Here is a 27,143-nt window from a genome sequence, read left to right as displayed (position 1 = left end):
GAGCCTGAGTGGGGGCAGACTCAGCTCTAAAATACCCCTGCCCTGCTTTGATCTCACTGCTGATGTCAGACCAGCATTAGCATAAGAAAGCAAGCTGGCCGGACTCTGGAGCGTCTTCCTCCCAGGGAACTGCTCTCTGTGGCCGGACTCAGGTCCGAGCAGCAGCCGCCAAAGAGTCCCACTGGGAGCCTGTCTGGGATCATAATGAGCCATCCAATCACCGCATTTAAAGTTAATCAGAATTCCCTCAAGTTATCAAGTTTATTCACTGTATGGAAATACTTATTAGAATCGAATAGAAATACTTTATTCATTCTTTTCTATTCTAAACATGTGTTCATATGATTGTGAACTGATTAAACTTGATAACTTGTTTCCATGGTAATTATGAAATTAAGCTTAAATAATGTGTGTTTCTTGTAGAATTAAATTATAGAATATAAATAATGTATTAATCCCAAAGGAAATTCCCTTTTGCATTTTATATGGAAACAAAATGTTTTCTTGACTTTTGTTATTCAAGTTTTTATTCACATTCAACTAACAGATACTGTAAATATAGACATAACTATTCTATTAAGAATTAATCAAAACATCAGAACTTTTCCTCAAATTCATTAATTGCAGAATTAGTTTTCTGTTTTTATTTTGGACTTGGTGTTAGGGTTAGGGTTAGGGTAATCTCGACGAGTTCTCAGGTGATCTGGACCTCATTTTTCTTGGGGAAAAATATACTTGTTTCCCCCAATATATCTTTTGAGATAAGTATGTCATTTTAAATGAAAACTGTGAGTTCATGGATTTGGAAAGCAGTAAAATGCTCGGCTCAGAAGCCTTAATAGTGATGTATGGGTGAACAAAATACTCTTAAAAAATGTTTCTGTTTGTTGGAATTTTCACTTTGTCCCTCAGATTTAAAACAGTACAACCTTGTATGAAACTTCCTACACAATCATTTCACTATAATTACTCTCATGCTTTCCATCAAAAGCCCCTCAGGATCTGTTTTTTATGTGCATGTTGGAGATTTTTCCGTTTCTTTTGTGCACAAACTACCAAATCAAAACACAACTATACTGCAGTAAATCTCTGCTCTCCCATCCCTTCAGTTGTTAGCAAGTTGGCCTCCTTAACAGTATTTTTAGGTCACATTTAAGGGAAATGTCACGGTCACAGACGGCACCCTGAAATGAATTCCAATTTTCCACTAAAATTTAAAAGCAGCTTGAAAGGTGAACGATGCTCTGAATCGTCCGTGGCAATAAAAACATCTTTTATTTATTAGCATGGATACTATATAATAGCTACAATATATACACTGTAATACAGGGTGACATGATACAGTACTAGTCCAAATACACACTCACACACATATGAATGCTCGCCAACATGTGCTCTTTCAGGAAAAAAAAAAAATCAAATAAAAGCTTCCTAAAGTTACACAGTTTTTCTGCACTGGCTGATTTCCTTAAATATTAACCGCACTGTAAGTGATACGTTGCCGGGCCAGCTGTGGGAAAGTAATGTATAGTTTTTCCTGAGAATCTGTTGCACCTCCAGACGAATAGGCAACGCTGAGCGGTTGTCCAGACCTTGACCTTTGTGCCTGGTGTAGCTAACACGGCCGGCCTCGCACTCCTCCGGGAACAAAGTGGGCCAGGTGTTGTCATGCCGGAGCGGACGCAGACCCACAACAAACTCCTTTTACTCGGCGGGGAAACACCCAGTGTACCATGTGCTTATTTACAGGGCTGCGATCCTGCTTCCAGAGACACTCAATGTGTCTTACATGGCAGTCAACTGTGAATGGGCCGCGCTGACTGGGAGCTGTGCAGCTTCCAAGCGGGATCGGGCCCGTCTACACACATTTATTTAATTTTTTTTGCTTTTTGCACACAGGCTCTCCATTCCTGAGCTCGGGATCAACACGCAGTCCCCCCTTGATCTTCACATCTCGTCTTCCCAGCAGCACAGAGACATGAAGTAAGGGGGCGGGAGAAGACATGGCATGTGAGAGCCACCGCGGTTCAACGATAATGAAATACCTTGTGTCGTGTACGAGCCGAATCAGAGCTGAGTTATGAGCGATAATCCACGTGCAGGATGAAAACCAGCTTTACAGAGATAATATTACAGCCTTGCTGTATTTTTTAACTGTCACTGTAATCAGCTTTAGACACGCTGGGATTACTGGTGCAGCGAGCGACAGAGTGCCTGAAAATACCAACTGTAATTACACTTCCAAGTTTCCAAAACCTTCTGACACACTGTTGTTTAACCGAGATGCTGTCCGGACCGGAGTTTGGAGTTTATTTTCTAACGAGTCAACCAGCAAATGAAGAACCCCTTTAAATTTTTGGGAAGCCAGTGAAATATACCTGAAAAAATGACATGTAAATCCACATAACTAGAAACTGTCTCATTAACCCCTTAACTGAATTACACAACGTGAGGTTCTTGTGTTGCAAAACTATTTTGATCCGGTGGAAGAAGTTTGGCCCCGCTCCGGCTCAAAGAAGCGTGAATGTTCGCTGGGTCTCACGGCGTCAGGCCGCCATTGTCCCCCTCGAATGGAGGTGCAGCCATGAACCAGGAGGTTCGCCGGGGACGGGGAGGGGAGCGAGGACGCTCAACTTTCACCCTGGAGGATCAGAGCCTGAATAGGCACTGAGTTACTATTACAGCCTTGGAAAATAGCCGAAACAAACCTGGCTATGGAAAGACTGCGCAGGTTCCGAGCTTGCAACGTTTCTTCTTGATTATGAAAATGTTTGAAGATGATTTCATGTGACTATAAAGCAAATTGAAAAACCCCTCAGTACATATTGGGAGGATTAGATTAGCATGAGTTTACATCTGGTGCTTTGACAAAATGATAAACTAACAGAGGCTTAAGTCTCTCTGATGAGGTACATTCATCTCTGGTCTTTCACTTTTTTTCCCAATGAAATTAAAAGCAGGAGTTTTGATTAACAGCCATCACGAATGCAATAAAGTGAGGAACATAAAAGGAGGATTTTCAAATGGAAACAATCAGTGAACCGTACTCTGTAACGGTTAGATTTCATTTCGCCTCTCATCTCTAACCAAACCCCGAACGACACAGTGGCTCAACCACAGCCGCCGCCGCCAGACAATTATTGACAAATAACAAGAACATGATGTGTTATCAGCAGCTTTCTCCAAAGGTGGAGAAGAGGTCAGGAAGGGTCCCTGCAGAAGGACAGGGACAGCTTCACCATCGGCCAGGTGAAAATCCCATCACCCCCCTCCTCTGCTCACAGCGGGGGATCTCCTCCAAAAAAATAAACAAGCTCCGTCCAATCTCACGGGACTGGACCTGCGTCTTTTTGTGCGCCATTTGTTTATAACCTCCGTCCCTATTGCGCTTTGATGATGGAACCCTTTCAAGTGACAGATGGGTGGCACTTTTGAACACATCATGTGGTCCGTCGCCTCCAGTGCCCAGACTCACGCTCGGCTCTGGATGAGTGTGTTCACGGGCACGATGACCTGACCGGGAGAGTTTACCAGCACCAAACCCCACAAACACACCATGAGGATACTCCGGCTTGAGAAGAGGCCAAGAGAAGCGTGGATTCCAGTAATATAACTGTTTATTCTAGTTGTTGTCCCTCTAAAATCACCAGCGCTTCATAAATCTGAAGTATAAATAAACGCTTTTTTAAAAGGGAAAATTATTTTGTTTTTAAATTATTATAAAAATTATTATTTTTAAATTAACCTGAAACCGTTACACTGTTGTAAATTTGTGATAAAGATCAGTGTGTAATTTCAATCTCCACTATCATTATTATGAGTCCGGTGATAGGAATGTGTGTTGAGTTGTTTAAAAAGAAAAAAAGGTCTATTTTTCATGAAAAAAATCTGGTAATCACAGTTTAGTCAGGTCCATTTGAAAATAACCTGCTTGTGAGGTTGGAGCATTTATTTCAAAATGGTGGCTCGGATCTCAGACATGTTGAAATCATATCAACATGATGCCTCCCAGGTAGGAGTTTGTCAACTCCTACTGTCTACACAGTTTGATTAGCTTCACAGGCGGTTAGAACAAATCATGGCCTACGCTGTCTGGTCCACCCTGCACATCGACATCATTCACTGATACACATCTACCGGAAATTTGGAAACACGCCTTTGACCAACAGAATTTGCAGAGTTTGCATGTGGAACAAGGACCAATAGGAAAGTTTGTCTGCCTGTTGCCATCCAAGCACATTTTATCAGAATTAGTTGAGAATTTGAGGACATGTCTATAAGCCACTAAAACATCCCAGGATTTGTTTCTTTACTTGCTGTCTGTTCAGCAGCTGCACAATTTCTTTCCCGTGACAGTGCTCGATCTGTGCATGCACCTATGGATTCAGTTTTTGGCTCGTTTAGAAAGAGAAGCTTCTTCCAAGTGTTGGGGGGGCGGCAGAGCAGTTTCACACAGGCCCTTCATCTCAGCGTTGTGATGTCAGCGAAGAGGTGTCGCTGAAGAGGAGGGAAAAGGTGTCGAGGGCAGGACGGGGTTGAGGTGAACTGCAGGGGAGGATGTGCTGACCTCATCAGTCTGGGATGCCGCATTCATTTACAAAACAGCTCGTGCTGGTAAATATAACAGTCAGGCAGTGATAGAAGAATGAGGGAGACTTGCACCAGCCTGGGGGCCTCCAAACAGCACAATAGATAAATTGTGCCGATACATCTGGTTCCTATGAATACAGCTCTGTAGATTGTGGTTGGCGGAGGCGTGAGAGCACCAGCGCATCCTTAGAAATGATTAAAGTGAGCTTCTTTAAGGATTACAAAGGCCTGTGAGAATGCTCCAGGGCCACGTGCAGAGTAAAGGACGCTAGTGCACAAGTCCAGAAGGCAAGCTGGGCACTGTTCTGACAAGAAGCATTCGAGCAATCATAAAACATTGTTTTATTCACCTCCCAACTGAAGACAACGCAAGCATGGTCTTTTACATATTACTTACCCTTTCGAATCCTATAGTTTTACAATGACAAGGAGAAATGAAGTGTTCCTTAAGAGTACAATCAACAAGCTGACATCTGAATAATTCAAACCAAAAGTTCCCTGCTCGCAGTAAGAGGAGGATCTGAATTCTGGGTCTGGGCTGCCAATTTTCCCTGAAAGGGAACCTTGAAATAAAATCCACTTAAGCCTTCTGTCTTCCCCTCCAGAGTGTAGTTAAATCCTGACTGTGTATGGACATGATTACAGAGTGCCACGGGTCTTACATCAGTGCAGAACCTTGACTTCCAGCAGGAAACCTAGAGCGCGGGTCAATTATGGCAAAACCCTCTTTTGCTTAAAGATGGAGGATGTGTTCTTCATGCTCAGACTCTTCTGAGACTTATACCGTAACATGGACCACTTGTACGTCCAGAGTCTAAATAAAAGCAGCAGATATGGGGGTTTCTATTGGAGGTGTACGGTGTGAGGCCTGCGAGCTCCGTGGCCGGCAGCCCACAGCGGAGGCAGATCCGTTTGCTCAGCAGCTGAGAGGGGACGCGGAGATGCTCCTTTCACACAAAGCTGAGCACCGACAATCAGGGCTTTGTGTCACAGAGGCATCTGCTGTTACAGCTCACAGGAAGAGTCCATGTCTCTTTCAAAAGTGCACTCAGGGGTGCATCTTTTATCAGTGTCGAAAGATAATGGAACTTCATGTCAACAGTGCGAAGGATCAGTTGTGTAGCGTTTGGAACATTTGTGCTGGGATGAGATTGTTAATGAAAATAATTTGATATCAAATGACAAAATTGCAATGATTGGTATCAATATAACATTCAATGCCTGGTTATAATCCGTTAGATTTCAAGCAGGGTACGATGAGTCACTTCCTGTTAATCAGTGTACTACCTGCAGTAAATGGGGGTCAGCAGGTGATCAGTTTGGAAAAGCATTCATGGGTCAGCTGTCGCAGAAGCTAAACAATGGACTCTATGGACCGGGTCAGCAATGCAACATAGTTTAACCACTTACAGGAAGGCCTGCTTGAATACAAGAAATTCATTATCACATCAAGTGTACCTTGCAGTAAGAACATTTACAGTACTTTGCCTTTTTGGGAGGCTTGATTCACCCCAGAATCTAATGTTGACATTGCTCTCTCATTGGTCTCCAAATAAAAACTGAGTAGTTGGCCTGCAGCTGTTTTTTTTTTACTATTTTCTTTCTATGCTGACCCCACATACTATGATTCAGTTCCTACATTACAGTAGCAGTGTTACTGAAAAACCTCTTGTGGAGTCTTTCATGCCTATGTGGAATTAGTAGCAAATAATTGACATGGAAGATGGACAATGTTCAACAGAATACATTTGTTCATACAAATTATATATTAACCAAAATACAATGGTAACAATGGAGCCCAAAAGCAATGATTTGCTTTGGTGGCAAATACCAGTTGAACAAGTCTGGCTCTCATTTCTCCAGAGGACACATCCTTTTCTTTGTGAAACTAAACATTTACTTGGTAGAAACATTTGAAGGTTATAGGAGTGTAATAACCATCCTCCGATCCTTTACACCGACTACCCAGACTTTGAAATCACAACTATTTCTGAAGAACTTAACTTTGAGATTAATTAATTTTATATGAAAAAAACCCTTTATCACTTAAGAAAAGTAGTGAGCAGTGGTGAACTAGCAGCTAAAGAAGTGACCCAGAATCAGAAATTTGTAGGTTCAAATCTCACTTTGGTCAGGTCACCACTGTGGGTCCCTGTGTATGACCTTTGACCCCCCCATCAGCACATTGATGTAGCTGCCCACCGCATCCTAGAAACCGGATGTGTAAATGTGGAAAAAGTAATTCCTCTGATGGGATTAATAAAATGATTTAATAAAAAGATTCTGTGCACCTACAAATTCTCACTGCACTAAATCAAATTCATGCAACTAGAAATTGTTCTAGAAACTATGCCCCCTTGCCTCTGGTTCTAGTTCTGTTTAGTCATTGCCCCTTACAAGCCAATTGCAGACCGCCGGCACCATCTTGTGTTAACCTACAAGTATGACAATGTAGTGAAGCGCTGCCTGCTACACATAAGAAATAAAACTGTACAAACTTCTTTTTGAAATATTTTATTACTTTTTTGACAAATATATATGAAGGTTTTCCTATTGAGGAAACATTCTTTCAAAGATACGTTTACAGCAAAGTCATTCCTGCACAGAGGAAACATGGGAAAAATCATCAGAAGACATGATGGAACTAACCTTTTCTATTTGTGCCCAGGAAAAGACAAAGGGTGCAATTCAATAATTAGAATGGACTGATGACAGTGATGTACAGAAGTCTGGTCATTTCGGATAGACAAAAATAGAGTTGTGTCAAACGCCCATGGGACATTGTCAAATGGTGAATTATTAATTTTGCATCAAGGCACACAAGCATTGATAACCGTCATTGGAGCATTGCTATTTACTTTTTTTTTTTGCCAAGACATTGGTCCCATTGGGCAATAAAACTGTACAAACTACAGAATTAAAAAAACAAACAAAAACAAAGCATAAGATAGGGCTCTGCAGGATAACAACCAAAGGAAATCTCAAACAATTTAGATCAATAATGTACAGAGAATTATCAACGTGCCAACTTCACTCTCATTATTCTTGAGTATGATTGCAACACCACACTGAATCAAATCTACTAGTGTAGTGGAAGACCTGCAAGTCTTACAGAGGATGAAGCTCGGTGAGGGATCTCTTCTTCTGTAGAACAAATTCACGTAAGCTCCTTTTTCCCTCCCTAAAGTTGCTCTCCCTTCTTGAAAATGGCAAGATGACTTGAAGTCTCAGGAGAGTTTCAACGTTGCTGAAACTTCTTATTTGTGATGTCTTGAGTGTATCGAGTATAGTAGCTGGAAGGTAGCCTGCTAGGGGGTCCAACCACTTCTCCTTCCACGACTTCATCTCAGAGTGGAGCGACACCTGATCCGGTAGGTCCTCCTTGTACAGGCGGAACACAAGACCACCAAGAACGCTGGTTTCTACTTTGGACATTGCGTAAGGCACAATCTCCAGACACCTCATGGTGTCCAAGACCTTCTCCGTGAAGAGCTCATCAATTTCTGCTATCGAGTGCTCAACGACCTTCAGGCTCACTGACTCTTTGTAAAACTCACTCAGGGGCTCAAGAAGTACCGAATGCAACATGGTGACATGGAGTTTAGATGCCAGGGCGACCGCTTCCTCAAACCAGACCTTGTGATGGGTGTCGATATCACTCTTGAGTGTACTGAGGGATGTTTTCAGATAAGGCAAGAAGTGCACAGCAAGCAGCATGTCTAACGGTTTGCCCTGAAGAGACTGGCTCAGCTTTTTAGTTATACTCAAAACGTTCTTCTGCACCACCGTCGTCAGAACAAACTCCAAAGTTCTTATGGCATCAAAGAACTGCGACGCTTTCTGCTGAACTGAAGCGCTTCCCTCACCTTTCAGCTCATTCAAACATAGCATGACCGCCTCCAAAATGTCTACCATCACTTCGTGCATATCATGACTCTTGTCCCAGTTTTTGATGAGCTTGTCTCTTAACTCGCTGCCCTTCGCTTCATTGTCCTGGAATACGTGAATGATCATGTCTTCCAGTTTGTTCTGGCGCTCGACGTCGTCTGTGAGCCAGTGTAAAATTTGATTTATGAGGACTGCTGTGTTAGCGGCCTCCTCAACCGGGAAGGATTTAGCCAGCCAAACATTTAAAGACAAAGAAGAGCTGACAGTTCTAAAAGCCTGTGGGTACTTTGCAGATATAGCTGAACTTACTGCCCTCATCTGAGCCCCTACTACGCCCACACTCAGCAAGGCCTGCCCTCTGCAATACTCCATGTTGAGCCCCCACTTCTCAGACAGAGCCGTTTCTATAGCCTCTGTAAGGCCAACTGGATCATCACTAAATGGGATGAAAGCCAATGTTTCCTCACATTGGACATCCTCTTTGTTTAGATATCTGATGCACAATGGAATATAGAGCTCACCGTCGATTTTAACTTCTTTTTCCGTTAGAAAAGTGAAGAACTGAGAGTCCCACAATTCCTTGAGCATCTGCTCACGGACTTGCGGATCATAGAAGGACATTGTCGTTCTTGGTCCCGGGATGACCTCCACTATCGCTTGGTTATCAGCTGATGTCTCCTCTCCATCAGTGGCTTTCTCAGCAACACTTGAGCTGTGCAGTTCTGCTTCAGTTGGTACTTCTTTGACTCCTGATTTCAGAAAAAAATTTAATTCACATTGAATTCTCCTCCAAGCATCCTAGAGTAATAGGTTTTGAAATTGCCATGGATACTTACCACTGTCCAGCTTTAGTGTTTCAAGTGTTCCCATCACCTAAAAGATACATTTAAAATGTGATTATGAACATATTGTGAATTTACGTTTTTTTTTTTAATAATCATTTTCTATCTCAACGACAGATGAAATTTACCTGGAACAAAAATGGGCCACTCTCTGGATCACCTTCGGAACACTTCTCAATGACCTCTGGCAGCCTTAGTAGTGTGTTGCAGTGGGAGCGGAGCATCACATGAGCGATTCTGTCACCTTTGCACACTGTGTTGTTGAACAAGTCCCTCATTGAATTCAGGGTGGTCTTCATGAGGTCACACTCCATACTGACACTGGGGAGGACGGCTACTAGCCGGAGTAGTAAGGTAATGGTTGGGTGGCTCTTTGACTCAGGATGAACTAGTGCTTCAGCAATGGATGCTGGTGGAGCAACATCCTGGTATTTCTCCCTCCAGACAGCAGCCCATGTGTTGATTTCCTGCTCCACTGCCTCAGGCTCAGGAAGATCCGTAAGGAAGAGACTAAAGGGCTTGTCTGTGGACTCTAACAGTATGGGCTGCGGGTTGCAAGACGGCAACAACGACAGCACTGACAGGGCTTTCAAGTGGTTGTCCGAGAAACTGTACTTCATCTCATCAATGAGACTTTGAAGGAGAGGAACACTGAGATTTTCTCGGTAATAGATCTCAGGAGATTCATAGCTGTTGGCTTCCTCTGAGAAGCACACTTGTTCAGGTGCGACCTTTGTTGCTAGCTGAAATGCCTGCTCAAACCAGGTGGAGTGCACAATGCTAACGTTTTCTAACATTTTCTTGAGGGCTTCGATGATGGAGGGAATTTTTTCCACTTCACAGAGAATGTCAGCAGGGTTTCCACAGCGGAAGACGGTGCTACAGTTACGGAGGGGAGCACAAGCATTCTTCAAAATCACAAGGGTGACAATGAAATCCATATTTCTCAGAGCCGTGGAGAGAACTTGAGCGTGCATTGACTTTGCACCTGTGGCCAAAGAACTAACAGCATCAAGACAGCTGAGAATGCCCTCTAAAGTGTCAGCAAGAATATCGAAGAAGTCTTCTCTCTTTTTCCACCTCGAGCAACACGTTTCTGGAATTTCTTCAAGAGCCTCTCTTGGCATGTTCAGAAGTCCATCGACCGCCTGTGCCAACTGTCCCTCCAGACGAGGATATTCATTAAAAAACAGCAGCAGGTCTTCAGTGATATCCAGCATTTTTGCTACTGAAGGACAAGGCACACTTCCTGCCAACCAATGGGCAAGGCCACATGACTCACTGGGTGTCACAACGCAGAGGGGAAAATTCTTTAGCAAATCTAGAGACATTTTCTTCAGGCTTTGATAACTTGAGCCCAAGTGCATGAACGCCTGCCCTCGACACTGAGACATTGGCAAGCCCCATTTGTCAGTAAGAATCTTTGCAAGTTTGCTTGCTTGTGTGTCAACATGACAGTTTTCATCGAATGGCAAGAAACCCATGAGCTCCACCTTTGGAGCAGATTCTCCAACATACCTGACAAAAACAGGTAGGTAGGTCTTGTCTGCGATTTTTACAGGTTTGTCTGTAATCAGTGAGAAGAATGGAGAATCCTGGATTTCTTTCAGTATAACATCTCTGATGCTATCTATGAGGAGGTTCACTATTTCGTCATCACTTATGCAGAGTGTACTTTTGTTGTCATTTTCAACCCAATGGCACATGCTGAGCTCCTGGAGCAAATATTCCCTTTTTTCTTCTGGGAGGTCACCAAGAGTGGAATTCTTTTTTCCCAATAGTGCAGCTAGTCTAAAGACCGTAGCCAGGCTTTGAAAGTTATCTCCTGTGTGCCCATTTTCATCTGCTGGTTTCATTTCTTGATCCTCAATTTTAGCAGGATATTGCTGAATAATGGGCTCTTCTGCTTCATCCTTGACAGAATCAACTAAAAACACCAGGGAGAAACAAATCACATTAGTTATACCAGAATTCAAAAAGTAATGTTCAAATAAAAAAGGTTTGCATCGACCATACCTTCCATGTTATTTTCTGTGTTCCTGATTAAACTCTTGGCTTCCTTGTCCTACAAGAATACCAAGAAATATAGAGTTAGTCTGGCAATAACATATAAACAAAAAAATAACAAGCTAAGCACATATAACACAAGTTCATACCAAGCAGATGCCTTCCAAGGCTTGTGGGGTGACCTTCAAGCACTGGGTCACCATGCGGTCCAGGTCTCTGTTGAAGTCCGTGCCCACTTGCAGCATAGCCAGGCATGGGGACCTGTCTTTGGGATTTGTGTTTTTCAGGTAGTCTTGAAACTTCTTGTGGCGCATGACAACGCCACAGTCCTCCAGCACTGTGCTGGGTAGCACGGACATAATCCTCAGCAGTGTATTGATGTTCCCAAAATACTGCATGAGTGGCAGGCGCAACGTGTGAAATATGGAGCTGGGGATAGTCACAGATGCTACTTTGGTCTTCCACGTTACTCTCCAACAGCACAGCTCTGTAAAGAAGTTGTCGGCATCAGGTAGATCACTGCTGTAAAGGGGAGGCTTCGACTTCAGGCTCTCAAACATGTAACTCACAGTGACTGAGCATGGGACCAGAGAGAGAAAGTTGAGTGCTTCTTTGTGGTCTTCTGAAAAATGATCTTTCACAGCATTGATAAGGTTGTCTACGAGGGGTACACTTAGGTTATCTTTGTAAAAACCAACAGGTTTTACCATGCTGTCTCTCGGCAAAGAGTTTTCAGGCACTTCAATCTGTACTCGTAAACTCTGTGCCATCGCACTGGCCTCATCAAACCAATTCTGATGAAACACCTTCATATTTGTTTTCACTCTGTTCAGAGTTGCCACAATGCCGCTGATCTGGCAAAGTTGGGAGGCAGCAGTGAACTGGTCTTTCTGTATACCAGCACTAAGCTCCCTGGTGAAAGAGGAGGCATTCTTCAAGACCACCATAGCAATGATGAAGTCGAATTCCATCACCCCGCGGAGGAGGGCTCCTGCTTGGTCAGACACATTGGCGTGCCATCTCTGTGGGTTGCTTTTGACTTTCTCAAGACATTCGACCAAAGGCTCTAGCATCTGCACAAACACTTCATAGGAATCATGCTTCTCTTGCCAGAGGGTACAAAACTTTCCTTGCAACTCCTGGACCTTTTCGTAGCTCTCTCGAAGACCAAAGTCAATCACATGGTCAAGCTGTTTCTCTAAAGCGGAACTGCTGCCAAAAAAAATTAACACCTCTTCAAAGGTATCCAGGGCTCTTTTAACAGCAGGGACTGGAATTGATTTTGACCACCAGGTGTTGAAAGAGTAGGAGGAACAGTGTGTGCTTATCGCAAGAGGATGCTTCTCCTGGACTTTGCAGGCAAACGCTTTCAGCTTGTAAGAAACGTCTCCAGAACCAAGGTATGCTTGACCTCGGCAGTTGTTCAGATCAAGACGCCACTCCACTGTAAGAATCTCCATCAGACGTTGTACCATGTAATCACAGTCAAGATCTGCCTCGAGGAATCCCATAAGCTCCAATCGCATGACATCGAAACTGTCCACAAACCTGAGAAAAAGCGGGAGATAGTCCTTCTCTCCCAGCTTCACTACACGGTCAATGAACAACGAAAAGAAGGAAGTGCCCACTTCCATGATTATTCCCTCCCTGACAGCATTCTCACACACAGTAAGAACTTCTTTCATTTCAGACTTGGTCACATACTCAACTTCTCCATCCTGTGCAGGACAAGTGTCGCTCTGTGACCTGCTGTGACTGCTGTATGCTGCTGTGACTGTAGCCTGCAAAGCAGATTTAAGGGATTCTCTATCAGTCTCTGCACACTTCATCTCTACAAGCCTCTCGGCATCCATCTCCAGGTTTATGAGGTGCAATTCCTCCTCTGTGTCCTTTTCAGGATGGTTTCCATGGGCTGCCACTGAAATCAAAGGTAGAGTGGTGTTTGGTGAGATCAGTTTTACATGAAAAATGGGAATTTGTGTGAACTCATGAAAAAGTCATCTTTTTAATGTATTTTTGACGTCATTATTATTGAGTGGGTGTGGCACATTTCTGTGTATCCAGCAGGTTTTAAAGGAGTCATCACCCGGAAATCACATTTTTCCTTGTTAAAATACATATATTGGTGTTACACCTCAGTTGAAACGTGTCTGAAAATCTGGAATTTGAAAGTGTCATGAGTTTTTTTGTGTGGGTTCTTCCTTCAAACCAGAATCAACCACAAGAGCGTGGACCCCAAAACGTGAGATTTTGATTGTGCTGTGTGTTGTCATCACCAGGATGACAAAGGAACGCTATAGCCACGATTGACAGGTCCTGCGGCTAATCAACATGCCATAATATCTGTACCAGTCAAGATCTCACATGTTGCGCTATGAAATAGGGTCTGAAGAAGCTCTATATTTTTTAAAAGACAATTTAAGGGACAATGGATATGTGAGAATACCAGGTGATTCCTTTGATATCAATATAGTAAAACAGCAGTGTACCTAATAGAAATATCCCACTTCACTTCAAAATCCTCTTACCTTGCAAAGGTTTGTCTCCTGTGTCATCATCCTACAAGACAAACATATACAATCTGATATTATTTCACTGCAATCAACTAAGAAATAATGTAGTTAGTTTAAAAAATTCTACTCACCGTTTGCAACAAGTGTAGGATGTCTGGATGCTTCTGGACATACGACTCGACCATTTGTTCCACGCTGAAATGCACATCTTGGTTGACATAGATATACGCCATACTGCACTGTCTTTGGTCCTCTGATGTGGCTCTCAGGTAGGAGTGGCACCTTTCCAGTACCATGTGGTATTGACCGTACACATCTGCCTCTGCATTTACGCAGGGAACAGTGCCCAACACCCTCAGCAAGCTTTGCACGTTTGGGTAAAACCCAATATCTGGAATCTTGAGAGTAGCAAACACTGTGGTTGGCAGAATCCTGCGCTTGCTTGCATGCCTCCACTTCACTTCCCAGCAGCCGAGCTCTTCATAGAACGTGTCAGGCCGTGCAAGGTTGTTAAGGTTGGCATCTGCCACCTTATCCCTACGAATGCTGAAATTGTGGTCAGCCATATAAGATGGCACCAACGAGAGCCATCGGAGAATCCTAACCATTTCTATGCTGAACACTCTCTTTACCTCTGCAACAAGATACTGCAGGATGGGCCGGCTGAGTGTTTCTCTGTAGAAATCCTCAAGTGGGGTCTCAGTTGTTTCTTCTTGTGCCATCTCTGGTTTGTTGACCTCCACTCCCAGCTTCTTGGCTCGGCCGACTGCGTCCGAAAACCATTTTCTGTGGAATATTGCGAGCTCCTGTTGGTATTTGCTTACCAGCTTTAAGGCATTGGAAATTGTGTACTGCAAAGTACTGCTGATGCTGATTATTCCCCTGAGACTAGAGTTAAGTATGCTCACACAACACAGGGTGTTCTTTAGAGCCACAAGTGTCATGATGAAGTTGAAGTTCTTCAAAACTGGCTTGAGCTTTGCTATTTGTTCAGCAGTATCTTCATCAACCTTCGAAATCATCTCGTTGATACAGTTCAAGAATGGCTCCAGAATTTCAAGCATGGTCTGGAACGCATCAGTGCTATATTCCCAATTCCCAGAAATGGCTGCTTTGATTCTATCCACTTCGCCTTTTAAATGCCCGTATGTTATCTGAATCTTTCCTTCCAGTCGTTGGGACAGCTCTGGAGTTCTCCTGAGTAATGAGGCCACCTCCTCCACAGTATCAGCAACCTTCTGGATGGAGGGCACAGGCATGCAGCGAATAATCCATATGTTGAAGGCATACGGGTCACTTGGTGACAGAACTACTTGTGGAAACTCCTGCAGAATCCTGCAGGTGAGATCTCGCATTTTCTGACACATGCTGCCTGTAACCACATAAGTGAGTCCTCTGCAATGCTCCATCCTCAGCCCCCACTTGCTTCGCAGCTCGGAGATGAGCATGTAAAACAGATTTTCAGCATCCAGTTCGCACGGCAAGAATCCAACGAGGTGCTTTTGTGGGAACCCTGCCACTGTGACAGACCTGATGAACACTGGGATTTGCTCCTTCCCCTCGATGCTCGTGGCATCCTGGAGCAGGATGGAGAAGAATCGTGCCAGTCGGAGGCTGTTCTGGATCTCCTCCCGCATGAGGTCTTCACTGAACTGTAGGATTTCTTTCTTGTCGATTTTTTCCACACAGATGCGATTGAGGGCCTGCTGGCCCCTTGCGCCTCCGATTGGCTCATCTGTGTTGATATTTGCGCCATTGATGCTGAATCCAGTTAGTGCCAGGATTTCCTTAAAATAGACCTTCAGAGTCTCTTTTGCTTTCGAGCTGGCTCCATCCTCTTGGGTCTCAGTGTCTTTTTGCAGATCAACTGTTGCAGTGTTCTCCCCAGATGCTTCTTTTGTCTCTTCTTTCAAGTCTCTTGATTCATTTTCTGAGGTTACAAGAAGACATACTAATTCACATAACTTTAGAAATTGCCACTTTGTCCAGTGAATAACATTTTTTACAAAAGGAGCTAATAAATTTAAGCATGACTTTGACATCATGTAGACGACATAAAATGCTATTTTCATTGATGAATCAAGTCTCTTACAATACCTTTTGTTTTCTTCACAGCCGTAGCTTCCTCTTCAGACTAGGAGACGGAGAAAATGATAAATGTGCACTGACAGCATTAAAAATACAAATTACAAGTTAATATCAAAACTTACAGGGTCTCGAGTTCGCTTCCTGTTGTAGTTGGATTGATTATTCACAGGCGTTGAAAAGTCGAATATTGTTGGAACAGCATCTTCCTGTAAGACACAGCTGGAGGTGCTCTGAAAAACAAACCAGAAGTAGATCAGATACATACAGGGATAGGTACCTTTCACATTTGAACTGGTATGGTACCACTACCCAGGATCTGGGAATAAATGTTAATTTGTGTAATAATAAAATATTTTAATTTATTTAACATATTTATTTCTCAATGTATAAACTTTAACAAATATATCAAAACAACATCCAACAATCAGTATTGTAACATTGCAGAAGTTTCACAAATTTCTTCAACATGAAAACCCTTAGCTACAACTACACAGTGTTTTTTCTTAATAATGTACAAATTAAAACCCACATATATATAGATCTGCGAGGGTAGATCTGGGGCGTTGAAAGTTGTGCGCTCTTCAGCCTTAAGAAAAATCTTGTGCTTTAACAGGAGCTTCCTCAGATTAGAAGTATCCCCACCGCTGGCCTTGCACTTCGCGTCACAAATTATGCAGCCAGTGTAATCTGCATTGCATTTTCTAAAGTGGAGCTGTCCTTTCAAGTGCTTTCTATCTGCCATGCTTGCTCCATAGCCTCCATTTTCTGAAGATGGAGCTACGGACGTCATTACGCTCATGTGCGTGCCATTATGTGTTCAAGCCCAACTCAGAAAATCACCTATCCTTCCACTCCCTCACAGTCACAAGGATGCATATTTCAGTATTGAAACATGGTACCGTTTCATTTTACGTGAATCGGTACTTGGTAGTAACAACGGAATTCAGCCGATACCTATAAAAGTATCGAATGTGGTAGCCATCTTTATTTTGAATGTGAATAATAGGAAACTTCGAACAGACTTAATAGCTCGGGATGGATTGTTTCTATACTGCGTGTGAAAAATAACATCTCATATAATTGTGACAGATGCTTAAAAATTATAGGAACTATCTTTCTCATGTCAGCTCATTGAGGTCAGGATTTCACCAAGGTGGGATAGTTTCATAGTTAGCTTTGGCCAAAAAGTGGAAAAAGAAGTTTAATCTTAAAAACGTCACCACAGACTGCACTATTTTCCTGATGTTGAGCTGCACAGATGTTTCCATACAAGTACTAAAAGACACTCAGCAAACACTGTTCAGGTCCAGCAGGCTAGCTTGCAGGGCGTGGAATTCCCAGGGTTAGAAATTCACCATGCATTAATTTTGTTTATAGGTCGTTTTTTTTTTTACCTGGTGAGAGATCAGGGAGGGGTCGAAGTGCTTTGCACAGAGCCTGTAGAGCTGATGCAACTGTTCCGGAGGCTCCAAGGCCAGATCGAGGCGACGACAGTTGTTCAGCCATTGCTTGCAGCTAAAACACAGGGGGGGGAAAAAAACAGTGATAATCAATCAAGTTGTACTTTGGATTTCTTTAGTGATCTATATTCACTCTGCAGAGCTGGAGTAGTAAATGTTTAGTCTCTGTGGTACAAATTACCAGAGAAAAAATCTCTCTCCAGCCATCGAAAGACAACATTCATATCTTTGTATGTGATCAATATCAAATATATTCTCTTTTTATTTTGAGAAAATACTGGTTTAAACAGCCAATATTTTTTTGCCAAAAACTGGTATCATTAACTAGGGTTGTGCATCTTCACTGGTCTCACAATTTCATTATTCTGCCCATGATTCGATTCCACGCTGCCTAACTATTTGTACATCCTCAGTTTCTTTATACCTGCTCATGGCTAATTTTCCCATGCAGTCAGATAACTATGAACTCGCTTTTTATTTTAATTTTTTTTATTTTATTTTAGAAAATGACCTCCCTCCTCCTCTAGATCTTTGAGGCAGAACAAAATTTCCTGTCTCTCTTACTTTTGTCATTATCATTAATAATAAGGAATCTCCAAACTGCGGACATCGCTCGTGCTCTCTTGTGTACCTGAAGGCCAGAATGCTCTTGCAATTTCTTTAACATGAAAACTTTGCTTCACTGCCGGAAATTCAAGAAGCATTACTACGTTATAATTAATTCGGTTTAGTCACTACATTGATGCAGAATTGTCAGCATCACAATGCATCGTAGAAACGATTCAATTCAACACCCGTACCATTAATCAATACGAAGAGCATGAAATCCTTTTTATTCCGTCAAATTATTTTTTTTCTTTTGTATTTTTTTATGGTCTTAGCCAATTTTACAATGAAAACAATCATGACATTATTGTCATTATGCTTTGTGATCTGTTCTTCTAATCAACAGTGCTCCTTCTCTTGCCCAAATTCATCGCTCCATTTTATTTACTTTGACCTTTTCGGACATTTTTCTTTCGTTTATCGGACTTCTGTCGAAATCGATAAAAATCATTACTGAATGTTTTAATTTGCTTTGAGTCTTTTCACAATTAAAACAATCAGAATTTTCACAGGTTTCAGTTTGACAGGAACAACAGATGCTTTTGAAGGCTACAAATATGGCCGTTCGTGCTGAAATAGTCTGTCCATATGAATGTCACTCACCATTGTGAATGTTTATCGCATAACGTTTCCTGCGCACATGCATGTGTGGTTTCATTACAAAAACAAACATCAGCAATCTGTGGCCTGGCATGCTTACTACATTGTTTTCAGCAATTCTACAATTTCAATGTAAACAGACATCGTTTTCAAAACGTTACTGTCTGAATGCGAATTTTTTTTTTTTAAACAAAAACAATATATTTACTAGAAGCGTTGTGCAAACGGGGCCCAAGCCACAACTTGACTCTTTCAGCACTTGGCTATGATGATATTCAGAGTATACACTGTCCGCGGGTCCTCATCCAAGATGGCCACAATGCTTTACACCTTTTTGTTTCTGTATAAGACTGTTTATAGAGGATAAACTACAAATAGTTAAAAGTTTATAATACGCAAACATATAGTCACAGATAAACCTGTTGTGTTTTGCTGAACTTTAAAATGTAGTTTTAGCAGAAACTTTTGTTTGTTATGAAGTTATGTAACAATTAAATATCACTTCCTTAATTTGATCTGCTCGTACTAAATTGAGATTACCTGCTAAAATAAATCATATTTACTTTATAATGTTTGAACATATTGGATTCAGTCAAATTAACACTGTTTAATGGCAAAGCAAATTTATTTATAGAGCACCTTTCAAACACCGGGCAATTCACAATATTTTACAAAGAAATAAAAGAAATACATTAAAACAGAGATTTATTAAGATAAATTTAATAAAGTAAGTAAAATATCTTGTTTATTCGAAAGCCTGTGCAAATAAGAAGGTTTTAAGTCCTGACTTAAAGAAGTGTGTCAGCAGTCTTCAGGTGTTCAGGAAGTTTGTTCCACAGGTGAGGAGAAGCTGCTTCACCTTGTTTGTTTCTGACTCTAGGAACACTGAGTAAACCTCTTCCTGAGGACCTCAGGAATAATACTTTATTATGACCCAAATTCTTGTTATTAAGCTAGAACAGGTCAGGAAACAGAGGCTGCTGCACTGGCTTCAATCAGGGACCATCACATGAATATATAAACGTTTTTTGAAGCGATGAAGTGAATTTTATAATCACTAAAATGAGATCTGCCAAGTTAAACCGGAGGTGGTGTATTAGTTAGTCCGCCTCCACAGTGCAGACGGTAGGTGTCGTGTAACCCGTTTTGAAAGAAAAAAAAAGTTTCAAACTGGGCTTTTTTCTCGGTATAGTAAACACTTTAAACGTCAAATGAAACCCGTGAATCGGCCCTCGCACAGCCGAAGGTGGCTTCCGAGGCGGGCCGGCCGAGCGAAGTGTTGAACACGGACTTTTTTCCTCCGAGAGGAGCACAAGTCTGCGCCATTTTCCAGCGTGATGCTAGGCTAACAGGCTAACGGCGGAGAGCTAACTCAGTCATTGTGCTCTCAGCGCGGCGGCTCGCCAACCCAAAACCCGCAACACGGCGGAATAGAGTCTTACCGGTCCGGATCCGAAGGGAAGCTGAAGAGCGGGGGGCTGCTATCCCCCAGCTGGGAGTCACAGCCCGCCGCGGCGCAGCAATCAGTCATTTTGGACCCGCAACGGAGCTAGTTAGCTGAGCTTAGCTTAGCAGACGAGCGAAGCAAACTCCTTCTACAGAGTCATGCCTCGGACAAAAACCTGCAGCCGGCAGAGTCTGCTATCACTTTTTCACTCGCTTAATGTGTCTTTGGCTAGAACAAAGAACGGTCTAATTCCATGCTTTTAAAAGTTCATGTTGTGAGCTGCGCCGAGTGTCCGAAAGCGTGTTATCATCAACCAGGAACTGGAACGTGCAGTTCCGACAGATCACCGGCAGGGGGGGCGGTAGTACCTCGGGGGATGGGACGGAGACGCGCGACCATAGACATTGTGCGCGACGTCAAGATGATTCACGCAGTGTTCCGGGACAATCGTAAACCTGCTCTTTGTTTAACTACATTTTACTCTTACGCCCAATAATAATAAAAGAGCAATGATAAAATTAAGGTTTACTGTCAAAACCTGGTAAACAATGTGCAAAAAAACTGTGTATCCTTGTTCAAATGTAATTATTACAGTACAGATAAAACCGCTGAACTTATTTAATCATTTACTAGAATCTAGTAACACGACGTGAATCATCTAGTATCTAGATGATTCACGTCGTGTTGCGGGTGAATAGTTAAGAAGACAGACATGCTCTTTGTTTAACTACCTTTTATTCTTATGTATGAAGCCTCTGAGTGGCGATAGAAAAAAATATTTATAAGAACACGTGGTAGTATCATTAAGTTATATATAATGATGATTCATAAAATCAAAGTCCACTGCCGAAACTTTATATTAAATTAATGTGCAAAAATAAAACAACCACTGTATTAATTTACTTCAAAGTTGATTAAATAACTCTTTACAGGATTGTGCAAGGCGTATTCTGGGAAAATCTTAAAAAACACAAACATTATCTATGTTTAACTAAGTGTTATTTTGATATAATGAAAAGTAGTTGCTTGGTATGGAGGTCAAATAGTTCCATATGATAGTTCAAGCACAGATAAAGATCAACCCTTTACAAGATGATTTAGGTCATGTTTTGGGAGAACTGCAAAAAACACAAAATTATTTATTCCCAATATTATAATGGTAAAATACAATAAGTGTGAAACGCAAATTATTATCACAACATTTTGTTTGCATTACATTACTGTGTATGAGCTAGCCAGCCTTTGCTATTCACACATTAGCTCATGCTCCACTCTGAAAGTTATTGATAAGTTCGGTGTGTCTAAATCGTGTCTAAATTTGTATTCTTATTAACATCTTGCTTGTCTGTTTTAGTAAATTGTTTCAAATAAACCTTTTGTTTTGATGAATATAATCAGTTTTAAGACATGCTGCAGACACACAGTATATTCCATAACATTTTCAAACATTGTATTTCGGCTGGCATGTTTTGCGTGTAAACAAAATGTACTTTTCCCATGTAAAGTAAAAGGTTTGATTACGACTCATTCATGTTAAATGAAAAAGACTGAATAACAAAACCCATTGGATTCATAAACATTTTATTTTCATTCATTCAAAGTTCACATCTGCTCATGAAAGATCTTTCAAAACACACAAAAAGGAAGCTGTGTTCGACATGAAATGGTGTTTAAATGTGTAACGTTTCCTTTAAACTGGATACCTTGTGATTTTAGGCTCAAGCTGGACTTCCTGAATGAGATCTCCCATAGTTTCACGATTTCATCTCTGAGAGATTTCATGTATGAATGAATGACGATGAGTAAATCTTATCCCGTATGTTTCACAAGAATACAGTTTCCCACTTGTTGAGTGGTCATATGATTCATAGAAGTACCGTATTGACTGATACTTTCCCCAGGTTACATAAAAACACAGCTTCAGATCTGTGTCAGTTCTCATGTGGACCAATAAATTACTCTATCGGTTGAAAGTTTTCCCAACCTTCACAAGAAAACACTTTCTCACTTGTATGAGTTGTCATGTGATTCGTTAAAGTACCGTATTGACTGAAACTTGCCCCACATGTTTTACAAGAATATGGCTTCTCACCTGTGTGAGTTCTCATATGGGTCATCAAATTACTGTGGTTACTGAAACTTTTGTCACACGTTTCACAAGAATAAGGCTTCTCACCTGTGTGAGTTCTCTTGTGGCGCAAAAATGAACTACGAGCACAGAAACTTCTTCCGCATGTTTCACAAGAATACGGCTTCTCACCTGTGTGAGTTCTCATGTGGACCAACAAAGTACTCTGTCGGCTGAAACTTTTCCCACATGTCTCACAACAATACGGTTTCTCACCTGTGTGAGTTTTCATGCGGACCAACAAACTATGCTGTTGCCTGAAACTTTTATGACATGTTCCACAAGAATATGGCTTCTCACCCGTGTGAGTTCTCATGTGGACCAACAAAGTACTTTGTCGGCTGAAACCCTTTCCACATGTTTCACAGGAAAATGGCTTCTCACCTGTGTGAGTTCTCATGTGACTCATCAAATTACTCTGGCGACTGAAATTTTTCCCACATGTTTCACAAGAATACGGCTTCTCACCTGTGTGAGTTCTCATGTGGCGCAGCAATGAACTACGATCACAGAAACTGCTCCCACACGTTTCACAAGAATACGGCCTCACACCTGTGTGACTTCTCATGTGGACCAAAAAAATATCCGGTCGGTTGTAAGTTTTACCACAGATTTCACAAGTTATCTTCTTATCAGCGACTGATATGAGCTCGTCATTTCTAGTTGATTCTGAGTCCGTATGTTTTGTTACATTGTGGACTTCAGAGTCATAAGAGAGGACCTGCTCAGTGTCTGGTTCTTCTTCTAGTTCACTCAGGTCACTTTGCTCCTCAATAGAAGGAACCCTATAAGAATCACTTTTAACCTTCAGTATAAGTTGCTCTCCCTCCTGGCTGGTACCGAGTTCCTTGTGCTCCTCAATCTGTGAAGGTTCTGGTTCTTCTAGTTCCTCTTTGATCTGTGGAGGTTCTGGTTCCTCTTTGAACTGTGAAGGTTCTGGTTCTTTTGGTTCCTCTTTGGACTGTGAAGGTTCTGGTTCTTTTGGTTCCTCTTTGAACTGTGGAGGTTCTGGTTCTTCCTGTTCTAGACAGGAGTTTGTTTCCTGTTTCAAGAGCTGCTCCTCCCCACAGTCACAATGCTGCAGGAGCTCTGGAGGGACAAAGAAGTACAAGATAGAAGGTTAGTTACATTACTTCTACTTACATTATTGCTCGATGTGGACCTTCAGTTGCTGAACTCAGTGATATCATTGGCAAAACATTGTGTTAACTCTTCACCATCACGCTTGGGCAATAATACACTTACCTGTCAAAAAAAACTAAATCTGCCCGTCTAAGCCTGTAATATATTTTTAAATATAATTTATTTAATGCCTAAACAACGAGTGCTTGTTTAGCACTTATGTATGTGTGGTTTAATACTATTAGTAGGCTAAAATGTTTCTCTTCAGTGTTGTTTAGTGAGAAGACAGCTAATAAAGTTTTTGGATGTGACGTCGTCACGATATTGCCCAAGTCTGTAAAGACTGTGTTCTCAAAGCACAAATTTTCCCCATTATTCTTGCTGCTGTGTGAGATTTAATCTCAATGCATCCATCCATCCATCCATCCATTTTCTTCCGCTTATCCGGGGCCGGGTCGCGGGTGCAGCAGTCTAAGCAAGGAAGCCCAGACTTCCCTCGCCCCAGACACTTCCTCCAGCTCCTCCGGTGGGACCCCAAGGCGTTCCCAGGCCAGCCGAAAGACATAGTCTCTCCAGCGTGTCCTAGGTCTGCCCCAAGGCCTCCTACCGGAGGGACATGCCCGGAACACCTCCCGAGGGAGGCGTCCGGGGGGCATCCGAAACAGATGCCGGAGCCACCTCAGCTGGCTCCTCTCGATGCGGAGGAGCAGCGGCTCTACTCCGAGCTCCTCCCTGGTGACTGAGCTCCTCACCCTATCTCTAAGGGTCCGCCCAGCCACTCTACGGAGGAAACTCATTTCAGCCGCTTGTATCCAGGATCTCAATGCAGACAACGAATAATCTCAAACTTACTCCACAAAACAGTCCGAAAATAGAAATGTCCCACATGTTTTTTCAATGAATAGTCATTGTTTTAATCTCGTCTGTGTATTATCAAGTAGTTGGACGTTATTCTAGACACTCTTTTTGCGTTCAACTGCAACTGTGTATTGATTCAAACCTGGAAATGTGCAAAAAAAGCCAGTCTGAGCTCAATCCAAGTTTCCAGGCAGAGACACAAATCCTTTTCGATACCTGTTCTGTGGAACTTCATTTGAGGTTTGCAGCTGATATCCAGCAGTCTGCGCTGACGACCAATCTCCTCCTCATACCGGACGATAGTTTGTTCAAACAGGGTGAATAATTCCATAGCAGCAGCGGTTAGTCGCTCGGTGGTCAAGTCTCTCACAGAGTCGTGGGAATCGTCACTTTCACCATCAGTCACAGTCACTTCAACAAGATCCTCCTCCTCTTTAATGTGTGGAGCTTCATGTTCTTCCTGCTCCAGACGAGAGCTCGTCTTCTGGTGACCAATGTGTTGAAGTGGACTCTCTGGATGGAAACAAGACTAAAGTCACTGATGTGATGGATGTATATATTTTACAGAGATGGATGAGACAGGAAAGGCTACTTGAAATGACACTTTGTCTATTCACTATCCGTTTTCTGTACGGTTTGCATGACATATTGAAGTAAAACATAAACTTTACCCAACTATCAATGTTGCATTTGTTTAAGTTTTATTTGATTTGTGTTATGTTTCTGCTTTATAGTTACTCCTATTATTTCATTTTGAACAAGAACTGCAGTTGCAGCATCATTTCTGTCTGTGAGCTTCAAAAGAATTGTCACGTTCCTCCACGAGTTACGTTCATGTGTTCATTCAGACTTTTTCATACCTGTTTTGTTTAACTTGATTTGAGGTTCCCAGCTGGTTTCTAGCATTCTCTGCTGACGGTCAATCTCTTCCTCATACTGAATGATAGTTTGCTCAAACACAGTGAATATTTCTCCAGCAGCAGCAGTTAGTCGCTCGTTGATAAACTCTCTCAAAAAATGACGTGAACTCATTGTTGCTGCAGGAGATAAAATATTTCCTCGGTGAGACATGACACGAAGAAAGTCCAACAAGCTCCAAACAGCCACCAAAGCTTCTTCTTCTCTCGCCTCGTTGAGAATCACAAAGAATGTTCAGCTTCACACCAACACCTACTGGACAGAGGGAGAACTGCAGGTCAGTATGCAAACTTCCTTGTATATGGACAAAAGATTCTGAAACTACCTGTATTGCATTGTATATTGCATGTATTAAATGTATATATATATATATTTTGCACATTTTTGGGGTGATTTTATAGGGAAAATATCTGGTCTATATTTAAATTTTGAGAGAATAAATGTTTAAACTGTGGGTAGGAGGAAAAGCGAGATGTTACTTTGATATTCTAGGGTGTATTGTGTTGTATATTCACTTTTTGGGGTCTATTGTATCAGATATTTCACCTTGCAGAAATCGTATCACTTCCTGTTTCAGTTACTTCCTGTAGCCGTGCTGTTGCCTCCATAGACATGGGCCATTTTCCAATTCTTTGAACGCCAGTGCGTACTCGTATACGTCATGAGTAACTACTTGCAGGCCGTCCTCGGAAGTGCGGATCTCCTCCGCTATCTCGCCAAAAGCACTATGGGTAATCTGTCTTCCCAAGTCTACACAGGTCCGGTATCGATGTATCCTCAATAAAGTAGGTGGAGTGAGAATACCTCCGGGTATTCCATGCATACGCGGTGAGAAAAGGCCTAAGAATTGGGTCAGTACTTGGTCTCCCACTGATGACGTTTCACGAGTACACGGGAACACAAGTATGGACAAATATGGGTATTGGAAAATGCCCATAGATAGACGCCTCACTCTGTGCTTGAGAGTGATCTAGCATCGCCATCATATTGGATGGGGCATCTCACTATCCGATAGCACCAGAGTAGCCTGGCGATAATGCAGAAAGAGCAACTTTGCCTGTGTTTTGTTTACAAAAATTTAAAGGAAAGCTGAAGAGAACCGACCAGTGGACCTCTCTGAGACTTTCGCTGAAAGTGTACTTAAGCCCAATGATGTATTTATATTTCATATGTTCCATACAGCTGTGACCATCATTAATCTGCTCGGATTAAAATCTCACGCTTGTTTCTGTGACTCTTTTTACGCATACTCACATATACACTTCTAACATGTTATAAATAAATACATATGTTAACATCACAACTGAGTAAAAAAAACTGTCATGCGTGTGCGTAGGCATGTGCCTGAAGTAGTTGCATTGAATTGAATAAACTCACAACACACACACAAAAAAAAATGAAGACATGCTTCTGTTAATCGTATGTACATAAGGGCCGTCTCTCTCGCTCTTTCTTTCTCTCTTGCTCCGTTTCTAAATGTAAATATTTATAAATACGCAATATTATATATCAGTCTTTGGAAAACAAGATAAAGCATAACACAAGGTATCTCAGCGTTAACGATCATATTTTTTATAGGTGAAAATTCGGGGTATGAGGATTATGACAGACGGACTACGCCTTCCTCAGTAGTATTTAAATGCACTGGAGGTGCAGGGTGCCCCATCCAAGATGGCGTCGCGCTGCGACATCAGCTCCAGTAGGCAGCGCCAGCCAGCTACCCACCTCCCCATCTTAACCATTGGACGTTTTACAGCAAAAACTGCACCGTAAGGCGTCAGTTGTTGATCGTAGCTTGTTCAGCACAAGCACTATTTTCACCTCTTCTCACTAAAACCACTGATTGAAATCGTTCGCTGGCGTCGCTTAGCATTAGCATTGGTGACGGCTTCTCTGTCCTCTTCTCCTCCACCTGCCTCTTCCTCAGTGTGCCTCATGTTTTTTCACTTTTCGGTCTCATTTAGTGATGATGGTGTTTGGATTAAGTGCAGCAATTTGTTAGCTTTGGAGACGAGGCTCACCGCGTTGGAGACTGGACTCTGCAGCCAGCAGTCGATGACAACAAAGACGTGCTGC

General features: G+C 42.2%; 1 protein-coding gene across 1 annotated transcript; it reads right to left on the bottom strand.

Moving 5' to 3' along the window:
• Positions 1-7,096: 7,096 nt before the first annotated feature.
• Positions 7,097-20,372, bottom strand: LOC308121927 (uncharacterized protein). Its single transcript, XM_080483460.1, has 11 exons — positions 20,037-20,372; positions 17,323-17,443; positions 16,051-16,158; positions 15,938-15,974; positions 13,972-15,770; positions 13,856-13,886; positions 11,477-13,245; positions 11,337-11,385; positions 9,449-11,247; positions 9,315-9,351; positions 7,097-9,227 (listed from the first exon to the last, which is right to left on the bottom strand). Exons 1-11 carry the CDS (start codon positions 20,123-20,125, stop codon positions 7,699-7,701), a joined length of 7,368 nt encoding a protein of 2,455 aa, XP_080339586.1. The 5' UTR covers positions 20,126-20,372; the 3' UTR covers positions 7,097-7,698.
• Between the last annotated feature and the right edge of the window lie 6,771 nt (positions 20,373-27,143).

The sequence above is a fragment of the Lipophrys pholis genome (assembly GCF_963383615.2).
Source record: "Lipophrys pholis genome assembly, chromosome: 16".
Lineage (NCBI taxonomy): Eukaryota > Metazoa > Chordata > Actinopteri > Blenniiformes > Blenniidae > Lipophrys > Lipophrys pholis.
Note: the sequence above shows the minus strand (reverse complement) of the source record. Positions and strands in the feature narration are given on the sequence as shown.

What these genes read in the sequence shown, in the direction of transcription:
- LOC308121927 (XM_080483460.1), bottom strand. Translation starts at nt 20,125, where the DNA reads ATGACTGATTGCTGCGCCGCGGCGGGCTGTGACTCCCAGCTGGGGGAT. An exon ending in CCTCCCTGATCTCTCACCAG is followed by an intron (nt 16,159 to 17,322) that starts GTAAAAAAAAAA and finishes TTTGTTTTTCAG; the next exon opens with AGCACCTCCAGCTGTGTCTT. An exon ending in AACACTAAAGCTGGACAGTG is followed by an intron (nt 9,228 to 9,314) that starts GTAAGTATCCAT and finishes TTCTGAAATCAG; the next exon opens with GAGTCAAAGAAGTACCAACT.